General features: G+C 44.3%; 1 protein-coding gene across 1 annotated transcript in view; it reads right to left on the bottom strand.

The window, feature by feature from the left end:
* Positions 1-17,298, bottom strand: part of PGM5 (phosphoglucomutase 5) — a 201,433-nt gene extending 184,135 nt beyond the window's left edge. Inside the window, exon 1 of the mRNA XM_044265946.1 lies at positions 17,038-17,298. Within this exon, the coding sequence (XP_044121881.1) occupies positions 17,038-17,298 (261 nt within the window). The remainder of the gene's footprint in view (positions 1-17,037) is intronic.
* Positions 17,299-17,942: the final 644 nt, after the last annotated feature.

The following is a 17,942-nucleotide window of genomic DNA, read 5'->3' on the forward strand; positions in this document are numbered from 1 at the left end:
ACAAAAAGCGGGGGCACCTGGGTGGCTCAGTGGGTTAAAGTCTCTGCCTTCAGCTCAGGTCATGATCCCAGGATCCTGGGATCGGGCCCCGCATCAGGCTCTCTGCTCGGCAGGGAGCATTCTCCACCCTGCCCCCACTCTGCTGCCTCTCTGACTATTTGTGATCTCTGTCAAATAAACAAATAAAGTATTTTTTTAAAAAAAAAAAAAAAAGAAGAAGATTGTGCACCTGTGGCAGACTGGGTTCACAGTCCCCAAAAAGCAATGATCCCCTTCCACAGTCCAGACTGCTCTTTGAGGACCAACCTCCAGCCCCCTGCCAGGGACTACATTTCCCAGACCACCTTACATCTAGTGTGGCTGCATGACTGATTTCACAACAGATGATACACGAACATGAGAATGAGGACAGAAGTAATGCATGTGCCCCCTGTGCTCAGGATGGTAAGAAGCCTCCTCTCCACCATGTATTTCCAGAGACTTCCTTCCAGAGGCTCAGCACAGGTGAGCACATAGCTCTAGGAGACACGGAGCCAGAAGATGGAAGCCAAGAGTCTTTGTTCACCAGCAATGCCCACAGTGGACTATTACGTGAGTGAGAAATGACTTTCTACTATTTTTAAAGGAAATAAAAATGGTTTACTGTTAAAAGGGTTTATTTGCTCTAACAAATTATATTATCTTAAATGGTATAGAAGGAACACAGACAATGCTTGAATGCTAAGTCAAAAATGCAGAATAGAAAAGAACTTTTATGCTATGACAACAATGTAAAGTTAAGGGGGCCTGGGTGGCTCAGTCGGGTAAGCATCCGACTACTGATTTCAGTTCAAGCCTTGATCTCAAGGTTGTGAGTTCAAGCCCCGTGCTGGGCTCCACACTGAGCTTGGAACCTACTTAAAAAAAAAAAAAAACACACACAATGTAAAGTTATATTCACTTTAGGGCTACAATTTAGAAAAAATACAGAAATAAATATATACAATTTATTTATCAAGTAGTCGTGATTATAGACCAACTTAACTAAAATTCAATTATTTCTTGTTTGAAAAGATAATACATACTCTGTTTAAGAAGGTCAATGTGAGAAAATATACTGGAAAAAAAAAAATACCAAGCTTTAACATTTTGGTTATAATTGGAGGGTTAACAGAAGACTAAATTCTAGTTATCTGGAAATTTCACCTATGCAGATGTGCTCATTAACACAACATTACCAGAAAAAGAGGTAATGCTGAACACTGTGTATAAACCTAATTGTGGGACATCTGAGGCATGGTAAGGGCTGGAGGAGACCATGAGAGCAAGTGATGGAGTTTCTAAAGTCAGACATAGGAAATCATAAAGACATGTGTATCCCCTGGAAATGCTCAGTAAGAGGGGACTTAAGCAGACAATGATTTTAAGAATCAAGCGGGTAGGATCAGCCTCCTTCGTGTGAGTCTGATCAGCCTCCTTCCTGGGTAGCCACACCTGTCATTGACCAATGGACACGGGAACAAAGTTCCATGAGGAACCCTCACGGTGGCAAGGAGGGAGGTGATACATGGATTCAGCACCATGGCTTTCCTCTCGCCAAGGCCAGCCTGGCTCCAGCCACCACTGGGCACCCAACAGAGACCAAAACTGAGTCCCTCATATGGCACCATTGCCGGGGTGATCAGCTAAACACCCGGTGGCAGGTTGATTACAGTTGGACCACTTCCCTCACGGAAGGGGAAGAGCTTTGTTCTTACTGAAGAGGACACACAGAAGAGAAGATAGACCCGGAAGAAGCAGTGTAAGACAGAGGCAGAGATCAGAGTAAGGTGGCCACAAGCCAGGGAATGCCAAGGAATATGGCAGGCACCACACCAGAAGCCAGAAGAGGCATGGAATGATTCACCCTTAGAGCCCTCAGAGGAAGCATGATCCTACTGGATTTCAGACTTCTGGCCTTCTTCTAGCAACTGATAAAAGAAATATAACCTTGAGGCGCCTGGGTGGCTCAGTGGGTTAAGCCTCTGCCTTCTGCTCAGGTCATGATCTCAGGGTCCTGGGATCGAGCCCCGCATCGGGCTCTGCTCAGCACGGAGCCTGCTTCCCCCTCTCTCTGCCTGCCTCTCTGCCTACTTGTGATCTCTCTCTCTGTCAAATAAATAAATAAAATCTAAAAAAAAAAAAAAAATATATATATATGTATATATACACATATATATGTATATATATAATCTTTGGAAACCCTGTTGTTTAAAGAAAGAACGCTCCATTTCGAAGTTAAAAGATCTAGAGGGGACCCTTGCCTCCACCCCAGAGGTGCGCAAATCACTTCACTTTTCTGAGGCTTTGGGTCTTCATCTGCAAAGCTGAGAATCTTAAGATGAGATTCCATTAAGAAAAACCCTTTGTGGGGTGCCTGGGTGGCTCAGTGGTTAAAGCCTCTGCCTTCGGCTCGGGTCATGATCCCAGGGTCCTGGGATTGAGCCTCACATCAGGCTCTCTGCTCAGCAGGGAGCCTGCCTCCTCCTCCTCTCTCTCTGCCTGCCTCTCTGCCTGTTTGTGGTCTGTCTGTCAAATAAATAAAAAATCTTAAAAAAAAAAAAAAAACCTTTGTGAAATTAAACATGACATGTTACCATCACCCTCCTCGAACACTTGGTTTTTTAAATTTTTTAAAAGATTTTATTTATTTGAGAACGTGAGAGCATGGGCAGGGAGAAGGACAGAGGGAGAGGGAGAAGCGGACTCCCAGCTGAGTGCAGATGCTGGCGCGGGGCTCGATCTCACAACCCCGAGATCATGACCTGAGCTGAAATCAAGAGTCAGATATTTAACCACTTAACTGACTGCGCCCCCCAAATGCTCGCAAAATTCACTTTTAGACAGTAGGTTATCCCTTATGCTACCATTTCACTTTCCAAACAAGTCCTAGAAATATTGCCCTCCACCATCACCATCGCAGCAGATGCTACCTTGCAAGGAAAGGATGGTCAACTTACATCATTAACACTGCTTTTGTTTAGGGCATTGGAGCAGGCGGCATCTGACTTTTTTTCCTGAGTGAAACCCAGTCTGCAACCCGGGGCATGGTGGAGTGGGATGGGGGGTTCAAGTCAAGACATCCTGTGGCTCCCTGACCTTCCCAGGAGGGGCCCTGGGGGAATCACCACTCCCATTCCCATATGGTCTGGCTTTGGCTGGAAGAAGGGGAAACCAGCCTGGGCTTCACCTGCTACTGGGGAACATGTCCTTCCGTTCCCACTTGCAAAGGGGTTCAAGATGGCCTCTAGTGCAGTGTCATGTACACAAGCAACAGGCAGTACACACATCTAGATCCCAGAATCCGCAGGTAGCCATGTGTACACTATCTCAGGGACACTCACAGACCTACTGAGGCACGTTGAATTTGAGCTTGTTCCTACCTAGGCAACACTTGCAGAGACTCCGGAAAGAGAGGACGTAGCACAGGCTGGTGTGCAATGAGTCACCTTTCCCAGGGTGCCATTACTTAATCATCTCTCTGTGTCTAGTCTCCTAGATGGATGTTGGAACCACTCACCAACTCTTGAACCTCACCTGGACTGCATCGTTACTGCTCCACCCCTGATGGACACAGCAGGTGCCAAGGGAATCAGTGTGCCCCTCCACATGGCACAGACAAGTGTCCTGAGAAGAGAACCTTTTATCCCATAAAGCTTTCTCCCAGCCCTGCCATTTCTTTACACCAGGTGCCATATACAACCCATTTTTAAAATAATTTTCTTTCTCAGGGCACCCTAGTGGCTCAGTCAGTTAAGCATCTAACTCTTGATTTCAGCTCAGATCATGATCTCAGGGTGGTGAGATGGAGCCCTGCATTGGGTTCTGTGCTCAGCAGGGAGTCTGCTTGAGATTCTTTCTCCCCCTGCTTCTACTCCTCCCCCCTCAAATATAAATCTTTTTAAAAAAATAATAAGTTTCTTTCTCATGGCTTGTTCTTTTCAGAACACTAACAAACTATTCTTCTAAATTAGACTTAGCAGGGGCGCCTGGGTGGCTCAGTGGGTTAAGCCGCTGCCTTCGGCTCAGGTCATGATCTCAGGATCCTGGGATTGAGTCCCACTCTGCTCAGCAGGGGGCCTGCTTCCCTTCCTCTCTCTCTGCCTGCCTCTCTGCCTACTTGTGATCTCTCTCTGTCAAATAAATAAATAAAATCTTTAAAAAAAAATTAGACTTAGCAATGAGTTCAGTTTCTAATTAGATCAAAGTACTAGAGAGCAGCAATGGGCAGTTGAAACCCGCAGGGTAGGGTCTCAGAGTACAGGCAGATTTTTTACTCCAAATGATTTTCTCCAAGGAACAAAACACATTGTCTTCCTGTGTGAACTCCCTGAAATACAACTCCCTGCCATGATTTCCTTTGAGCTTTACACAAGCCATTTAAAAAAAAAAAAAAAAAAAAAAGTCCCAAAGGGAGACAAGAAAAAGTAAGCATAACGTTCCCCAATATCCTCCACTCACTGGGCCATATGCCTCTCATTCCCAAAGTGAATCAGAGAGCAAAGAGAGCAATAAACAGAAGCTTCCCTGATGGTTCCCAGAGTGTGGTGCGGACCACACAGCCACCACCACGGCCATCTCCAAAGTGCAAAGAGAGCCACAGACGCAAAGATGCCTGTTTCCTGTCTTCGCCGTTAAACACAAACCAAAACCCACGAAGCAAGGCCAAGGCCAAGCCACCATGATGGCAGGGCTTTGGTCTCTCAGCCCCAGCTGTCAGAGGGATGTGCCAACCTTTGTGCACTGCTGCACATGAGTAAGCCGGAGATGGCTAAGTGGAATTTCGAGAAATAACAAACTCAGGACATGGATGTGGTTATCCAAACATCAAGGGACTTCTCCATTTGCACATGGATAATGATGCGGTTATATCCTTTGTTACATGGAGACCAGATGGCAGCCCCTTGCCCATCCTCAGCTTCCTGTCCCCTGGAAGCCTTCATGCACACACTTTGGGGCTGGAAGGAGAGATGAGAGCCCACTAGAATCAAACCAAGGTGGAGTTCACATTCGGTCCCTAACATCTGAACAGATGCAGAAAAGTCACGAGTGCCCAGAAGTTTGGCCCAAGTTCTAGTCTTCCACCCCCTCAGCAGCTCTGGAGATCTCAGTGAGAATCAGGCAATCCAGCTTTGCTCAGATGCAAAATGGGGGTGGTGACACTAGAACTTGGGGCCCTCCTAAGAATTAGGTAATTCAGGGGCGGCTGGATGGCTCAGTGGGTTAAGCCACTGCCTTGGGCTCAGATCATGATCCCAGGGTCCTGGGATCGAGTCCCGAATCGGGCTCTCTGCTCAGCAGGGAGCCTGCTTCCTCCTCTCTCTCTATGCCTGCCCCTCTGCCTACTTGTGATCTCTCTGTGTCAAATAAATAAATAAATTCTTTAAAAAAAAAAAGAATTAGGTAATTCAGCACTTGGAAAACACTGAAATCTTTACCTTGAGGTATAGGACTTGGCTCAATGAAGTAAGAAAGGGCTTATCTGCTGCTAATTTATGAGGTGCTCAACCCAACTGAAGACCTGGAGAAGAACCACTAGATCCACCTAGGTCAAGAACACAGAGTTGTATGCCCTGAGATACTATGAGATTTTTGTATCCAATGGACTTCCTACCGGCTATGTGATTTGCGGCAAGATCCCTCTGTGTCTCAGTTTTGTAATCTAAAAGATGGAAGGTGAGAGAAAGTAATGTAAGCAAGCTCCAGGTCAGTGTCCAGCACCAAACGAAGACTCAAGGGTCTTCCCTTGCCTTCCTTCCTCTTCCACATGCCATTGCTTAATTCTTAAGTATGAATTCCTTAATTCATCTATTGAATGAATCTGTTGTTTTGCTTACCTATAGTGGTTTTCTAATTACAAATATATATATACATGTTCCCTTTTTGAACATTAAAGAAGTACACATGAGCAAGAGGAAAATAAGAGTCATCTCTAAATCTAAAAATGAGCACAGTTCTCATTTCTATGTAAAACCTCTGTGTCTTGGTATCTCTGCTTCTCTAATATACAAATTCCCATATTTTTACAAAAGGGATTATTGTATCACCTACATCTTTCACGTAATATATCCAACCCTTCCCTGGCATCTATGTTTCTGTGTCACTGAATATTCTTCCACAATTGGATTTTTAGTGTACATATGGTCTTCCATTATTTAGATGTACCATTGTTTACTAACCAATATAAAAGTGCTCTTTTGGGGTGCCTGGGAGGCTCAGTCAGTTGAACAGCCAACTCTTGGTTTGGGCTCAGGTTGTGATCTCAGGGTCTTGAGATCAAGCCCCATGTCAGGTTCTGCACTCAGCGCCGTGGGCTTGAGAGCATCTCTCTCCCTCCCCCTCTGCCTCTCCCTCTGGCATTTGCACGCATGCACGCGTGCTCTCTTTCTCTCTCTCTCTCCTTAAAATACGTTTTTTTAAGAAAGTGTTCTTTCACCTGAAGTTTTTGTATGTGAAACTAAAAAATGTTTGAGGACTAAATGGGGGCTACAAAATAAATTAAACTGCATGTAGCTTGGCAACAATTAAAGTGTAAATTAGTTGTAACATGCCTACATAAATACAATGTCTTCTTTCTTCTTTAACCACCAAGGCTGCTCCCTGAAAAGGTGCTGAAGTCCATGGTAAGGAGTGACAAGACCGAGTCTGTGCTCCTGTCTTGACCTGGATCATTTCATTTTCCTCTCTGTGCCTCTGACTTGTACTATCTGCCAGGATGCTCCATGCCGACTGGCTAACTTTCCCGTGTTGGTGAGCTCACCGCAGAGCTGTTCTTGCAAGACAGATTCCCACCCAGAACAGTAGGATTTTTTCGACTTATATCTCTTACTATCAGCCCATCCAATTCCAGGCAATTCTCCTAATTATCATAGAAACATAGGTCGTCTAAGAATATTTAGCCACTCCTTTGGTTCTATGTAATCTTCAAACATTTCTGACATCTGGTCTACTCTCCTCTAGAAGACATCCAGGGAAGATATATATCTGAGGAAGGGGGTGTCCTGTGCATATGCCCACACGCATATGCTACTCAATAAACTCTCTAAATGCGTAAAAACACTTTCCATCTGGCACCTTTATAGGTACACACAAAAAAAATTATATCATATATATATATATATATAAACAAAGCTACATCTATAAAACAAAAAACTCTATCTTTGGCATCTTTATAGATAGAATACATATGTGTGAATATGTACTTAATATATATACCCATACTGCAATAAATATGTGTGTGTGTGTGTGTGTGTGGCCTGCATATCCCTCCCCCAAAATAAACCTCAGTCTCTATAGCCATGTGTTTTTTCCTGAGTCATTGTCATAATCAATTAAAATACATTTATGTGGCTTTTTATATAAATTACATCAGACCCGTTTCCGTCTGGTTGGGAAACAATTCCTGCCCCTTTGCTAAGTGCCCCCATGCCTCGAACTGTGTTCCAGTGAACTGAAGACCTCTGGCAATAACAGATTTACAGCTCAGCAAGATTGAACAATTTACTGTTATTTATGACAGCAGGGCCGGGTCTTCTGTGTTCTGTTCCACATTAGCATCCAACACTTTACATCTGGGAGATCCTGTCCAAAAAAAGACCCTGTCCGGGAACCAAACGTTCGGCGAGGCTGCGGGAACAGACACCGGGACAAACATCCTGACCAAATACCGCACCTCGAGCGCCTGCAGCTGTCGGCGCTCAGACGACTCAGCAGATTAGCGTGGAGTCCCCTAGCCTCTGCTGGGTCTGTTCCTCTCAGTAATCGCCCACATGGCCCCGTCCGTTAGGCTTGAAAATCCTCGTGAAATGAGCAGAGTGCGGGGGCGGGGGGGTGCCGGGGAGGCGGGTGCCGGGGAGGCGTGTGGGCGGCGGGGGTCTTGCCTGAACGCAGCCGGAGCCTCGGAAAGGTTTAAGATGGAAAAGCATGGGACAGACTCAGCTCATTCATGCTGGGAAATAATGCACAGACGCTGCAGAAAAGTCCCTGGAGTCAAAGTCTGTAGTAGAGTGGCTGTTACCGCCTCCTGTACCGTGGCAAGGTGGGCGTGCGGGAGTGTGTGTGTGTGTGTGTGTACGCGCGCGCACGCGCGTGTGCACGGGCACACACACACACTAGGAGCGGGGACGGGATGGTGACTTCAGCAGTCAGCACCCAGGCCTTAGCCCCCAGCAGAGAAGAAAGGCCCAAGTCAAGAGGAAGCCTTACCAAAGCAGCCAGGATCGCCGTGTGAACAGTCAAGTTACTGAGACTACAGGGCACCACGCCCAGGTCCTCTCATTTTAATCAGAGTTTAGTTTAGTTTAGACGAGTTTAGTAATAATTGTGTTATGAGAACAAATAAAATAATTGATAGTAATCCTCCCAGTGAACCTGGACGATGTAGGGGCAACTGGTTTTACTTTCCCTATTCATATAAATGAGGAGACCAACCCCAGAAAGCCACGTGACTTTTCCCGCAATCACGCAAGCTGCAAACGATAGTATCGGCATTCAAATCCAGAACTTCTCCTTTCTTATTATTTATTCCTGGTGTGTTTAATCATCAGAGCAACCCATATATGTGTATGAGTATTTAATAAAAAGAAGTATATGACGTAGAAAGAGAAAGGATTCTCCTTCCCCGCCACACACACCCATATATCCCAGATGTATTCACTGTTAACTGGAATATATTCTTCTAACCCTATTTTCTATGCCTACATTATAGATTTGTTTCATGTGGCCAGAGACCCAGACAACATTTCTAACTAAGCAGCTTTATTAAATCTTATGATAAAGCATAATGGTGTTTACAGAAAAGACAGACACACATCAGCAATATTATATGTGAAATTTGCCCCAAGAATTTTCTAGAAAACATCTGTTCTCCTCGAGTCCTTCCTGAACTCTGGATTTTTGATACTTTCTGTACAGACGAGGGATAGAAGTTGGAAGTACATTCTTCTTAATCTACTACTTGCTTTGTTTCACTGAACAAACTATCATTCATATCTTTTTCTTTTTTTTTTTTTAAAGATTTTATTTATTTATTTGACAGAGAGAGATTACAAGTAGGCAGAGAGGCAGGCAGAGAGAGAGAGGAGGAAGCAGGCTCCCTGCTGAGCAGAGAGCCCGATGCGGAACTCAATCCCAGGACCCTGAGATCATGACCTGAGCCGAAGGCAGCGGCCCAACCCACTGAGCCACCCAGGCGCCCTCATTCATATCTTTTTCATGTACGTGTAGATCCACCTTCTTTGTTTACGGGTTTTAATGGCTCAGTGGTAGGTTTGTGTCACACATTAGGTACCTGTTCTCTAGTTAATGAGCATATAAACTGTTTCTAAGGTTTTCTTTTGCAAAATGCTGTGATGAGTATTCCTGTACATAGACATTTCTACTTTTGTATTAGGAAATTTACAGGACAGATTCTTAGATTCATGGATTGGTGGATTACTGGACAAGTATTCCAGTGATTTTGGTGCATACTGCTAAACTGAACTGCCTGGCCAAAATGTTCTATCAAGTTAACTTCCATTAGCATGACAATTTTCAAATGTTCACACCAACTCCGAGTACTTTCGATTTTTTTCAAATTGATAGATTGTGTTTGTTTATTTTTTTTCTTATTAATGAGAATGATCTCCTTTTCATATGTTTGTTCTTGTAGCTGACAATATTTCTTTTGATTTTTTTACTGATTTAGAAAAGCTTTTTATAGAGTGTAGATATTAACCATTTGTTATAAACTCTGGTCTTCTGATTTCAACTTCTTTTCCCTTTCCATTAGAAAGCCTTAAATTTAAAACTAGATACCCCAAGCTACCAAAGAGAACTCTTATTAATAAGAGGAGAAAAAAGAAAGGCAATCATTAAATATTACATTACAAAACAGCTATAACTAGAGACGTGGAAAAGAAAAATTTCTGTGACTCAATGCCAAGAAGAATTTCTTCAAATTTCCTGAAGATTTTCTCTTCACACAAATATAAGCATCAACTCGAAAATTTGACCATCACTAAAAATGTAGGAGATGAAAAACATTTAAAGCTCCAGAAAATGTGGATTTTAACAAGTCTTATATCCATAACTAATGAGAGTCAAGTCCGAGGAAAGGACATAAAGCTTTTCTTTTGGCTTTACAAGTATAAACATTAAAGGCATATTGGCCAAATCTTGAGCGTTTGCAATTAACTGTCAAAGCTGTAGGCGAACAAAGGATGTTGAGTTTCTACCTTCAATTTAAAAATCCCTGGAAATTTCAGACACTGTTTTCCCACCCCACCCCACCTATTATTCTCAAAAAACCCTGTTCAAATCCTATCCCAGTATTTGTTTACATTACTCTTGGCTAACAGAAGGATGACCAGGGCCCAAAACATGAAGGTTAAGTTTAGCAAAGCCAATATCTATGCTTAGTTTCCTCAAAATTAGGTTCCAACTTCTATCCCTCAAATCTGTACAGAAACTATCAAACCTTCAGAGTTCATGAAGGACTCGAAGAGAACAGATGTTTTATAGAAAATTCTTTGGGCAAGTTTCACACATAATGTTGGTGATGTGTGTCTGTCTTTTCAATAAACATCATTATGCTTTATCACAAGATTTAATAACACAGCTTAGTTAAAAATGTCATCTGGGTCTCTGGACACATTAAACAAAGCTTAAAATAACCCACCCCAGCAACTGGGAGGGCCCAGCTGTTCTTAAAACCTCTCCCATTCCTTTTCCTTCCCCATTAAAAAAAAAAAAGTGAATGATGACTTGAGGCTAACAGATTCAAGAATGGACTGACTGAACAGGGAGAAAGAGGGAACCAAGGGCACCAAGGTAACCAAGGGCTATTGCTCATATAATGGATTTCCCATTTCCACAATTCAGGGATGGGGATTTGGGAAGGGAAGCTAAAGAAAGTTATGGCAAGCTCTTTAGGGCTTTCTTATGTATTACAAACCTGCCCTTCCTAATGTCAGGGCCATAGTAACTCATTCCATTCACCTATTCTGTAGTGAACTTCGGTTGAAAATATAGGACAGTCACCACCCAGTTCTTTCTCCTTTCTAGAGACAGGACCTGAAGCCAGCCAATCCCAGACTTCCAGAGTCATCCCAGGAAAGAAGCCTTATCTGTTGAAACACAGGCTTCCCTCTCTTGCTTCCTTCTTCTTCCCTCCCTACATCCCCCACACCGCCATATTCCACTCTGCCTCCCTTCCTTTGCTCCTTTTCTTTGGGACATCAGAATTTGTTCCCCAGATAGCTCTGATAAATGTCAAGACAAGGCTTTCCCATTTTTTGAAACAACCACCTCTGCATGGCCCATTGGACTCAAACACGGCTGGCACAAGCATCCCTCGGGAAGGCATGCCCCAGTCCCTCACCGACACAGCCTTCTTCATACCATTGCACTTCACCCTCCACCTCTAAAACATTTCACAAGGCATTGAGAAGTTCTTGTAAGCTGAGCTGTATGCTAATACTATTATTACCATTGCTGATCATCACATGGCCAGCACACTGTGTGGCTAATCAACAAACGGATTTTCTCTTGGCTAAAACTTGCAACAGAACTGTAAGTTGTTTTACTCAATATGTGCAATCAAATCACTATTTTAGGAGAAATATTCAGTTGACCATAATAATATTCCCTTACATCTCTTAAAGCTATGGATGTTATATACTGCTTTCGTTTGAGTCCCAGGATAACTCAGCCCTGCTGTCCCACCCAGTGTATAGATGAGGAAACAAGTGGTTTCTGGGTATTTCAAGAGGCTAAAACATTTGCCCTGCAACTTGTATGGCCGAGCTAGGAAAAGAAAGAGAGCCTTCCAGCTGCTGATACGGAGCTTTTTCTACCATACCTCATTGTCTCCCAGGCTAAGGTCAGAAGACAGTGTGGTTATCATCGCATGAAGAAATCTGGTTTGGGTTTGCTAAAATGCATTTGTGGTGTTTGGTGACCTACCTTTATTTAATTTATAGTTGCTTTTTGTTGTAGCAGTCTGGATCCATAAAAATAATTTTTTTACATTTTAAATGCTAAATTACAGAGCTGTGCTACCTAGTATGGTAGCTACTAATCACTTGTAGCTACTTAAACTTAAATTGTAATTAATTAAAATTAAATAAAAAGATTCAGTTTTTCAGTCACATTTGGTACATTTTGACTATTTGATAATCACATGTGGCTAGTGGCTCAGGTAGATTACAAAAACTTTCAATCATCTCAAAACATTCTAAAAGTTCTATTGGACCGTGATGATATATATATATTAAAAGTTCTGTTCGACTGTGATGAGATAAACATATATATGTATGTATATGTACATATACATACACACATACATACACATACATGTATGTATTTACACATACATGTATGTGTGTGTGTATACATACAAACACATATATATATGGTGTGATCTCCAGAGACAGAAAGCTTTAGAAAAAGTCAGAAACATCTTCAGGCACAGTGCTGCCATCTGTCCAATATTAAAGGTACTTTAGGACTAAAAAAAAAATAAAAAAGGATTAGAACAAAGAGGAGAAAGAGATGCCCTTAGTCACAGATGGATTCACCCAGAAAAAGGCAAAGGCATTTATTCATAATGTAGCCATTACTTACATTTAGTTCTTGAAATCTTTATGAGATTAAAATAAATTGATCCTAGAGGATCTAAACCCCTGAGAAGTATCTGAAGCAGATAGAAAAAGAAATAATTTTTAAAAACCACTTAGTTACAGGGGTACCTGGGTGGCTCAGTGGGTTAAAGCCTCTGCCTTCGTCTCAGGTCATGATCTCAGGGTCCTAGGATGGAGCCCTGCATCCAAGCCTACTTCCCCCACCCCCGACAACCGCCTGCCTCTGTGCTTACTTACGATCTCTGTCTGTCAAATAAATAAAATCTTTTTTAAAAAATCACTTAGTTACAAACTAAGTTTATATTGATAACAAACTAAGTTCTGTAATTCATTTAAATGATGCTGTTTACTCTCATACTTAGTAGATATTTTTCTTTGCTCTTATATGGTATGACAGTCTGGATCTATGGTATGACAGTCTAGATCTTAAAAAAAGAATTATAATACTTCTGGGGACTTTTTATTTATTTTTTTAAAAGATTTTATTTATTTATTTGACAGACAGAGACCACAAGTAGGCAGAGAAGCAGGCAGAGAGAGGAAAGGAAGCAGGCTCCCAGCTGGGCAGAGAGCCAGATGTGATGCGGGGCTCCATCACAGGATGCTGGGATCATGACCTGAGCCAAAGGCAGAGGCTTTAACCCACTGAGCCACCCAGGCGCCCCGTGGAGACTTTTTAGATAAGTTTGCACAGCCACATAAAAATTACAAAAACAGGTAAAAGTATCTTCTCACTAATTTACAAATCCATTCAAAATGATTATATAAAAATTCAAGAGCTCACAGTGAAACGCAAAAGAGCAAAAGAAAAGCCAAACAAATTCGTGTGTCAAGAGTGCAAGTGGCTATTTTGCCAAATCCTGACTGAAAATTGGTAATTTAAAAAGAGAGGGAAATAAACATAAATTCTGCTTTTCCAGAAGGAACTCTATTACAGGATAGCCCAATAGTGAGGGAAATGCCCAGTTTTTAGAAAAATGCTAGCTGAAGCACGTAGATAGAATTAGAGAATTAAAAATCATTTTGAAACCCCTAATGAAATAATCCACTCAAGCCTGAATCGCTCATGGAAGCTGAAACAACTGAGTAAAGGATGACAGGAACTGGATATTCACATGGTACAAACCTCACCCCACAAGCTACTGACCAGTTCCAAGGGAGAAAGTACTGGAAGACAGAGGCAATTACCACAACAGCCCTATAGTCATCTCAGTACCATGAACATCTGGTCAACCAGAGATTGTTTCCTAACACAATACAACATGAATATACACCACCACCTACGAAATAGTCTTGCCAAAAAAAGAAGAAAAGTGTTGAGCCTGAATCTAATTAAGCCTTTAGAACTCAATTCTAGTACACACACACACACACACACACACACACAGGGAATATCATGAAAAATTAAATGACACCATAAAAAAAAAAAATCAGAAAATTCCAGAAAGCGGGGCCGAGGGAGGCATTCTACAGGACAACCAACCAACCCTGTCTCTTCAATAAGTCAATTTCATTAACAGAAAAAAATAAGGAGGGAGATATTTTCTAGGTTAGAAAAGACTTGAGACATAACTAAATGCAATGTGTGTTCCTTGATTAGAAGAAAACTAGTTTGAAAAAACAGCTATAAAAGACATTCCTCATAATTGAGGAATCTGAATGTAAGATGGGTAATAAATGAAGAAATCCTTTTTTAATTTTGTTTGGGATGATAATGATATTGTAACTATCAAGAACATTGTTCTTAGTTTTTAGAGATCCATACTGAATTTAGGGATAAAACGTCATTTTTAAAATATACCTTAAAATACTTTAGCACTCAAAAGAGATGGAACACATATAGGAAAAATAATAACAGTCTAGAGTGTGGGCATATGGAAGCCATTTATCTATTCTCTGCTTTTCTGAAAGTTTGAAATATTCAGAATTTTACAATAAAAAAATTTTTTATTCTGAATTGTACTGGCTATATATTTCAAACTCTAAGATATATTAAGATATAAGTGGCAGTTCATCACTTTGGAAATTCAAAACTTCTGTCCTCCTCTAGCAATTATATAATCAAAGAGCAACTACAGTTGGTTATATTAAACTGCATAGTAAAATTAACTTTATCAAACCCCAAATCTTTTAGATGAAGAGGCAGCCCTCTCACTTGGGTTCAAGTCAGTTCAAAGACAATAAATACTATTTTTGTACTATTTTTCTAACCCGTTTATGAATACCCAATGGGAAATCAAGGGAGGCAAAGTTTTTGGAACCGAGGGTCTTCATTCCTATCAATTTGCCATCATTCAAGACCAATTTTGCTCATGGTGAACCCCCTTTCTCCTGAAGCCAGCCTTCCGATTGTTCATTTGCCTGAGCAAAAGCCCTCAAGAAGGTGAACAAAATGAGAAGACTGGTTTAAATTGGCCGCCTGAACCTTTGATAAATGTTGGCCGTTCCCTTCACTCCTACCCACCCATTTTGGAAATAACACTTTCAGATTATTTAGGAGATGGTGCTTCTGTGTGGGTTGTGACTTGTCATTCTGTCCCTTGTAACAACCATAAGATTAAGCGTGGCTCTGATTTAACCATTTATTAACATATGCTACCTATTGCCTAAAATAAACTCCACCTTAAAGTTAATAAGATGTGGTTATCAGAGAAGCGTTGAAGTAAGAAGTTGAAGAGACTTGATGGGAACGTGTGCCAAGAAACAAGAAAGCATGGCAATACCTTGCCCGTGCAAATCGACAACTGTAGCTTCAAAAATATCCTCACCCACAATAAATAAGTGGATGTTTTTCTCCCTCCCTAAAAAAGGCCCAGCAAGGAGTACAAGAGCTGCCCTACCTCTCCCAAAGCTCCTTATCCTCCATCACTCCATGGGAACAGCTTGTCAGACAAGAGTAAGACTATTTGTCAACCTCTCTCCAACTCCCTGATTCAAGCCAACCTTGATCTATCCCAAGTAAGGGGCCAGAGAGAAATAGTAGTGCTGTATCGCCAGCCACATCGTCTTCTGAGGTTGGAAATCCCAGCTCTCCCACCCGTATCACGCTCAGTGCTTTCTCCCAATGCTTTTGGGTTATTTTATTTAGGGAAAAAAAAAATCTACTTTCCCCACCCCTAAAACACTGCAAGAGGGGATTAGAGTACACAAAGGTGGAGCATGGACAACACCAAAGACTAAAAAAAAGAAAGAGAGGAAAGAAAATTAAAAGGATGGGGTCGGGAAGGAGAAAGGGAATCCACACCCCAGAGAGTTGTTTAGTTTCACTTTTTTTAAATGTTCAAACTCATTTATACATCGGTAGGGATTCCACTTAAATGTGCTATGCGTGGGGTTCTGGCCCAAATGACTCTTTTAGACAATATTTCCCACAAAGACCGCTGAAGTGAGGTGTCCTTCTTGCAGAAGTGTGCAGAGGCTGCGGGATTTGGGAAGGAGGACAGGGGGGTACTGGATGATGCCAGAAGGTGTTTCTAGCTGTAGGACAGAAAGGAAGGAGAAGGAGAAACCTCCAAGGTCCGCAGAGGTGGTGGGAGAAGAGAGAGGAAATGAGGCCGAAATCGGAGAGGGAGAAGAGGCACAAAACGCTACCAACTGCCAGAGTCTCTCGCAGTGTGGTTAGGAATTGCTTTGAGAAAGGCAGAGCAAGTCTCATTTCAGATCGTTGAGAGACACAGCCCCCCGACCCCCCATGACACACACAGAACTGAGGGCAGAGAGGCTGTGTGGCACGGAACTGATCTCCACCCCAGCCCCGCACAAACCAGATGAACAGAGAAGTAATTCCACTGGGTTAACGAACCACTTACACTAAAAGTCTTTAGGGTCCACTCTTGCTAAACATGCCAGGAATCAACACTGGAGTGTGTGTGTGTGTGTGTGCGTACACACGCGTGTGTTTGAGACACTACTGTTAGATCTGGGAGAGCCAAAACTTAGAGGGGAAGAAGAGGACTGCAAATAGGGCAGAGGAGAAAAAAGAAGGAAAGGGGCGGTGGTGGGGGGACCACTATGTTGGTAGCTTAGGAAAGAAGTGGGGGTGGGGAAGGCAGGGTAGTAAACCGGTGGGAACCGGTAGTTTTAAAAGGGCTGGGAAGAGGAGGCCCAAAAGGAACCCGGGCAGGTGCGGGCCATGGGCAGAGAGCCGGGGAGAGCTCAGGGCGATGTGGCAGGTTCCCTCCAAGCGGAACCCTGAAGGCCTTTCGGGGACCTCAAGGAGAGGACCTGGGGGAGCCGCTGCACCGGGGTGGGGGTGGCAGTGGCGGTAGGGGTTGGGCCTGCGGGGCTTGGGGGCGGCAGACAGGAGGGGGCAGGGCCGGGACCGAGGGCGGCGGCGGCGGCGGCGGGCGGTGGCGGCGGCGCGGTGAGAGGCTAGGGTCTGCGGGGGCAGGTCACTCACCCCGTTGGCCGCGGCCATCTGCACCACGATCTCGGTAGCCGTCCTGCTGAAGTACCTGCCGTCGCTGCCCACCACCATGGTACAGCCCTGGCGGTCGCGCAGGTCGATCGACGACAGCACGCTCTGGATAAAGTTGGGCAGGTAGTTGCGCTGGCCCTCGAAGAGGCCGGTGGGCCGCCGCAGCCCCCCGCCGCCGGCCGGCCGCTGGTCCTCGTAGGGCACGGTGGGCACCGTCAGCACCGGGATGGGGCTCCCCTCCATGGCGCCTCCTGGCCGGTCCTGTCGCGGCTCCCGGGAGCCGGAGGGAATCTGCAGCCCGCCGGCCCCCCTGCTCCCCACCAGCTTGGCTATGCGCCCGGGCTCCGCCTCGCGCCCCGGCCCCGGCCCCCTCCGCAGCCCTGCGCCCTCCCGCGGATCCGCCCGTCCTCCCTCTCCGCGCCGCCCCGGCAGAGTTTGGCCTCTACCTTCCAAGAAAGTTTGCTCCCGCCCAGCCCTCTCTGGAGCCGGGTCCCCCGAGGCGCCGGCAGTGTCCGGACTCTGCTGGACTCACTTAAGGGGGGATGTCCCAGAGCCTACTCCCAGGGCTGGCCAGCCCGACCCCGGAGACCCCAGTCGCCCGCCTGGCCCTAGCCTTCCCGGTGACCGCTTCGCTCCCGAGCACACACACCCTCTGCTAGAAAACAGCCTGGGGTCGGCGGCGAGCTCGAGCCGGACTTGGGGACCTCTCCCAGACCCCCACTCCCTCTCCCCTCCCACCGCAGCCCTGTCTCCCGGTCTCCCTGCAAGTGAGCCTTTTACAAGCCCGTTTCTCTTTTGAACAAGGACGAGGGAGGGAGTTGGGAGGGGGCTGAACCTTTTGCCACCAGCGAACAGCCCTGGGCCAAAAATAACCCTGGAAAGGCGAA

This window comes from Neovison vison, chromosome 9, assembly GCF_020171115.1.
Source record: "Neovison vison isolate M4711 chromosome 9, ASM_NN_V1, whole genome shotgun sequence".
Lineage (NCBI taxonomy): Eukaryota > Metazoa > Chordata > Mammalia > Carnivora > Mustelidae > Neogale > Neogale vison.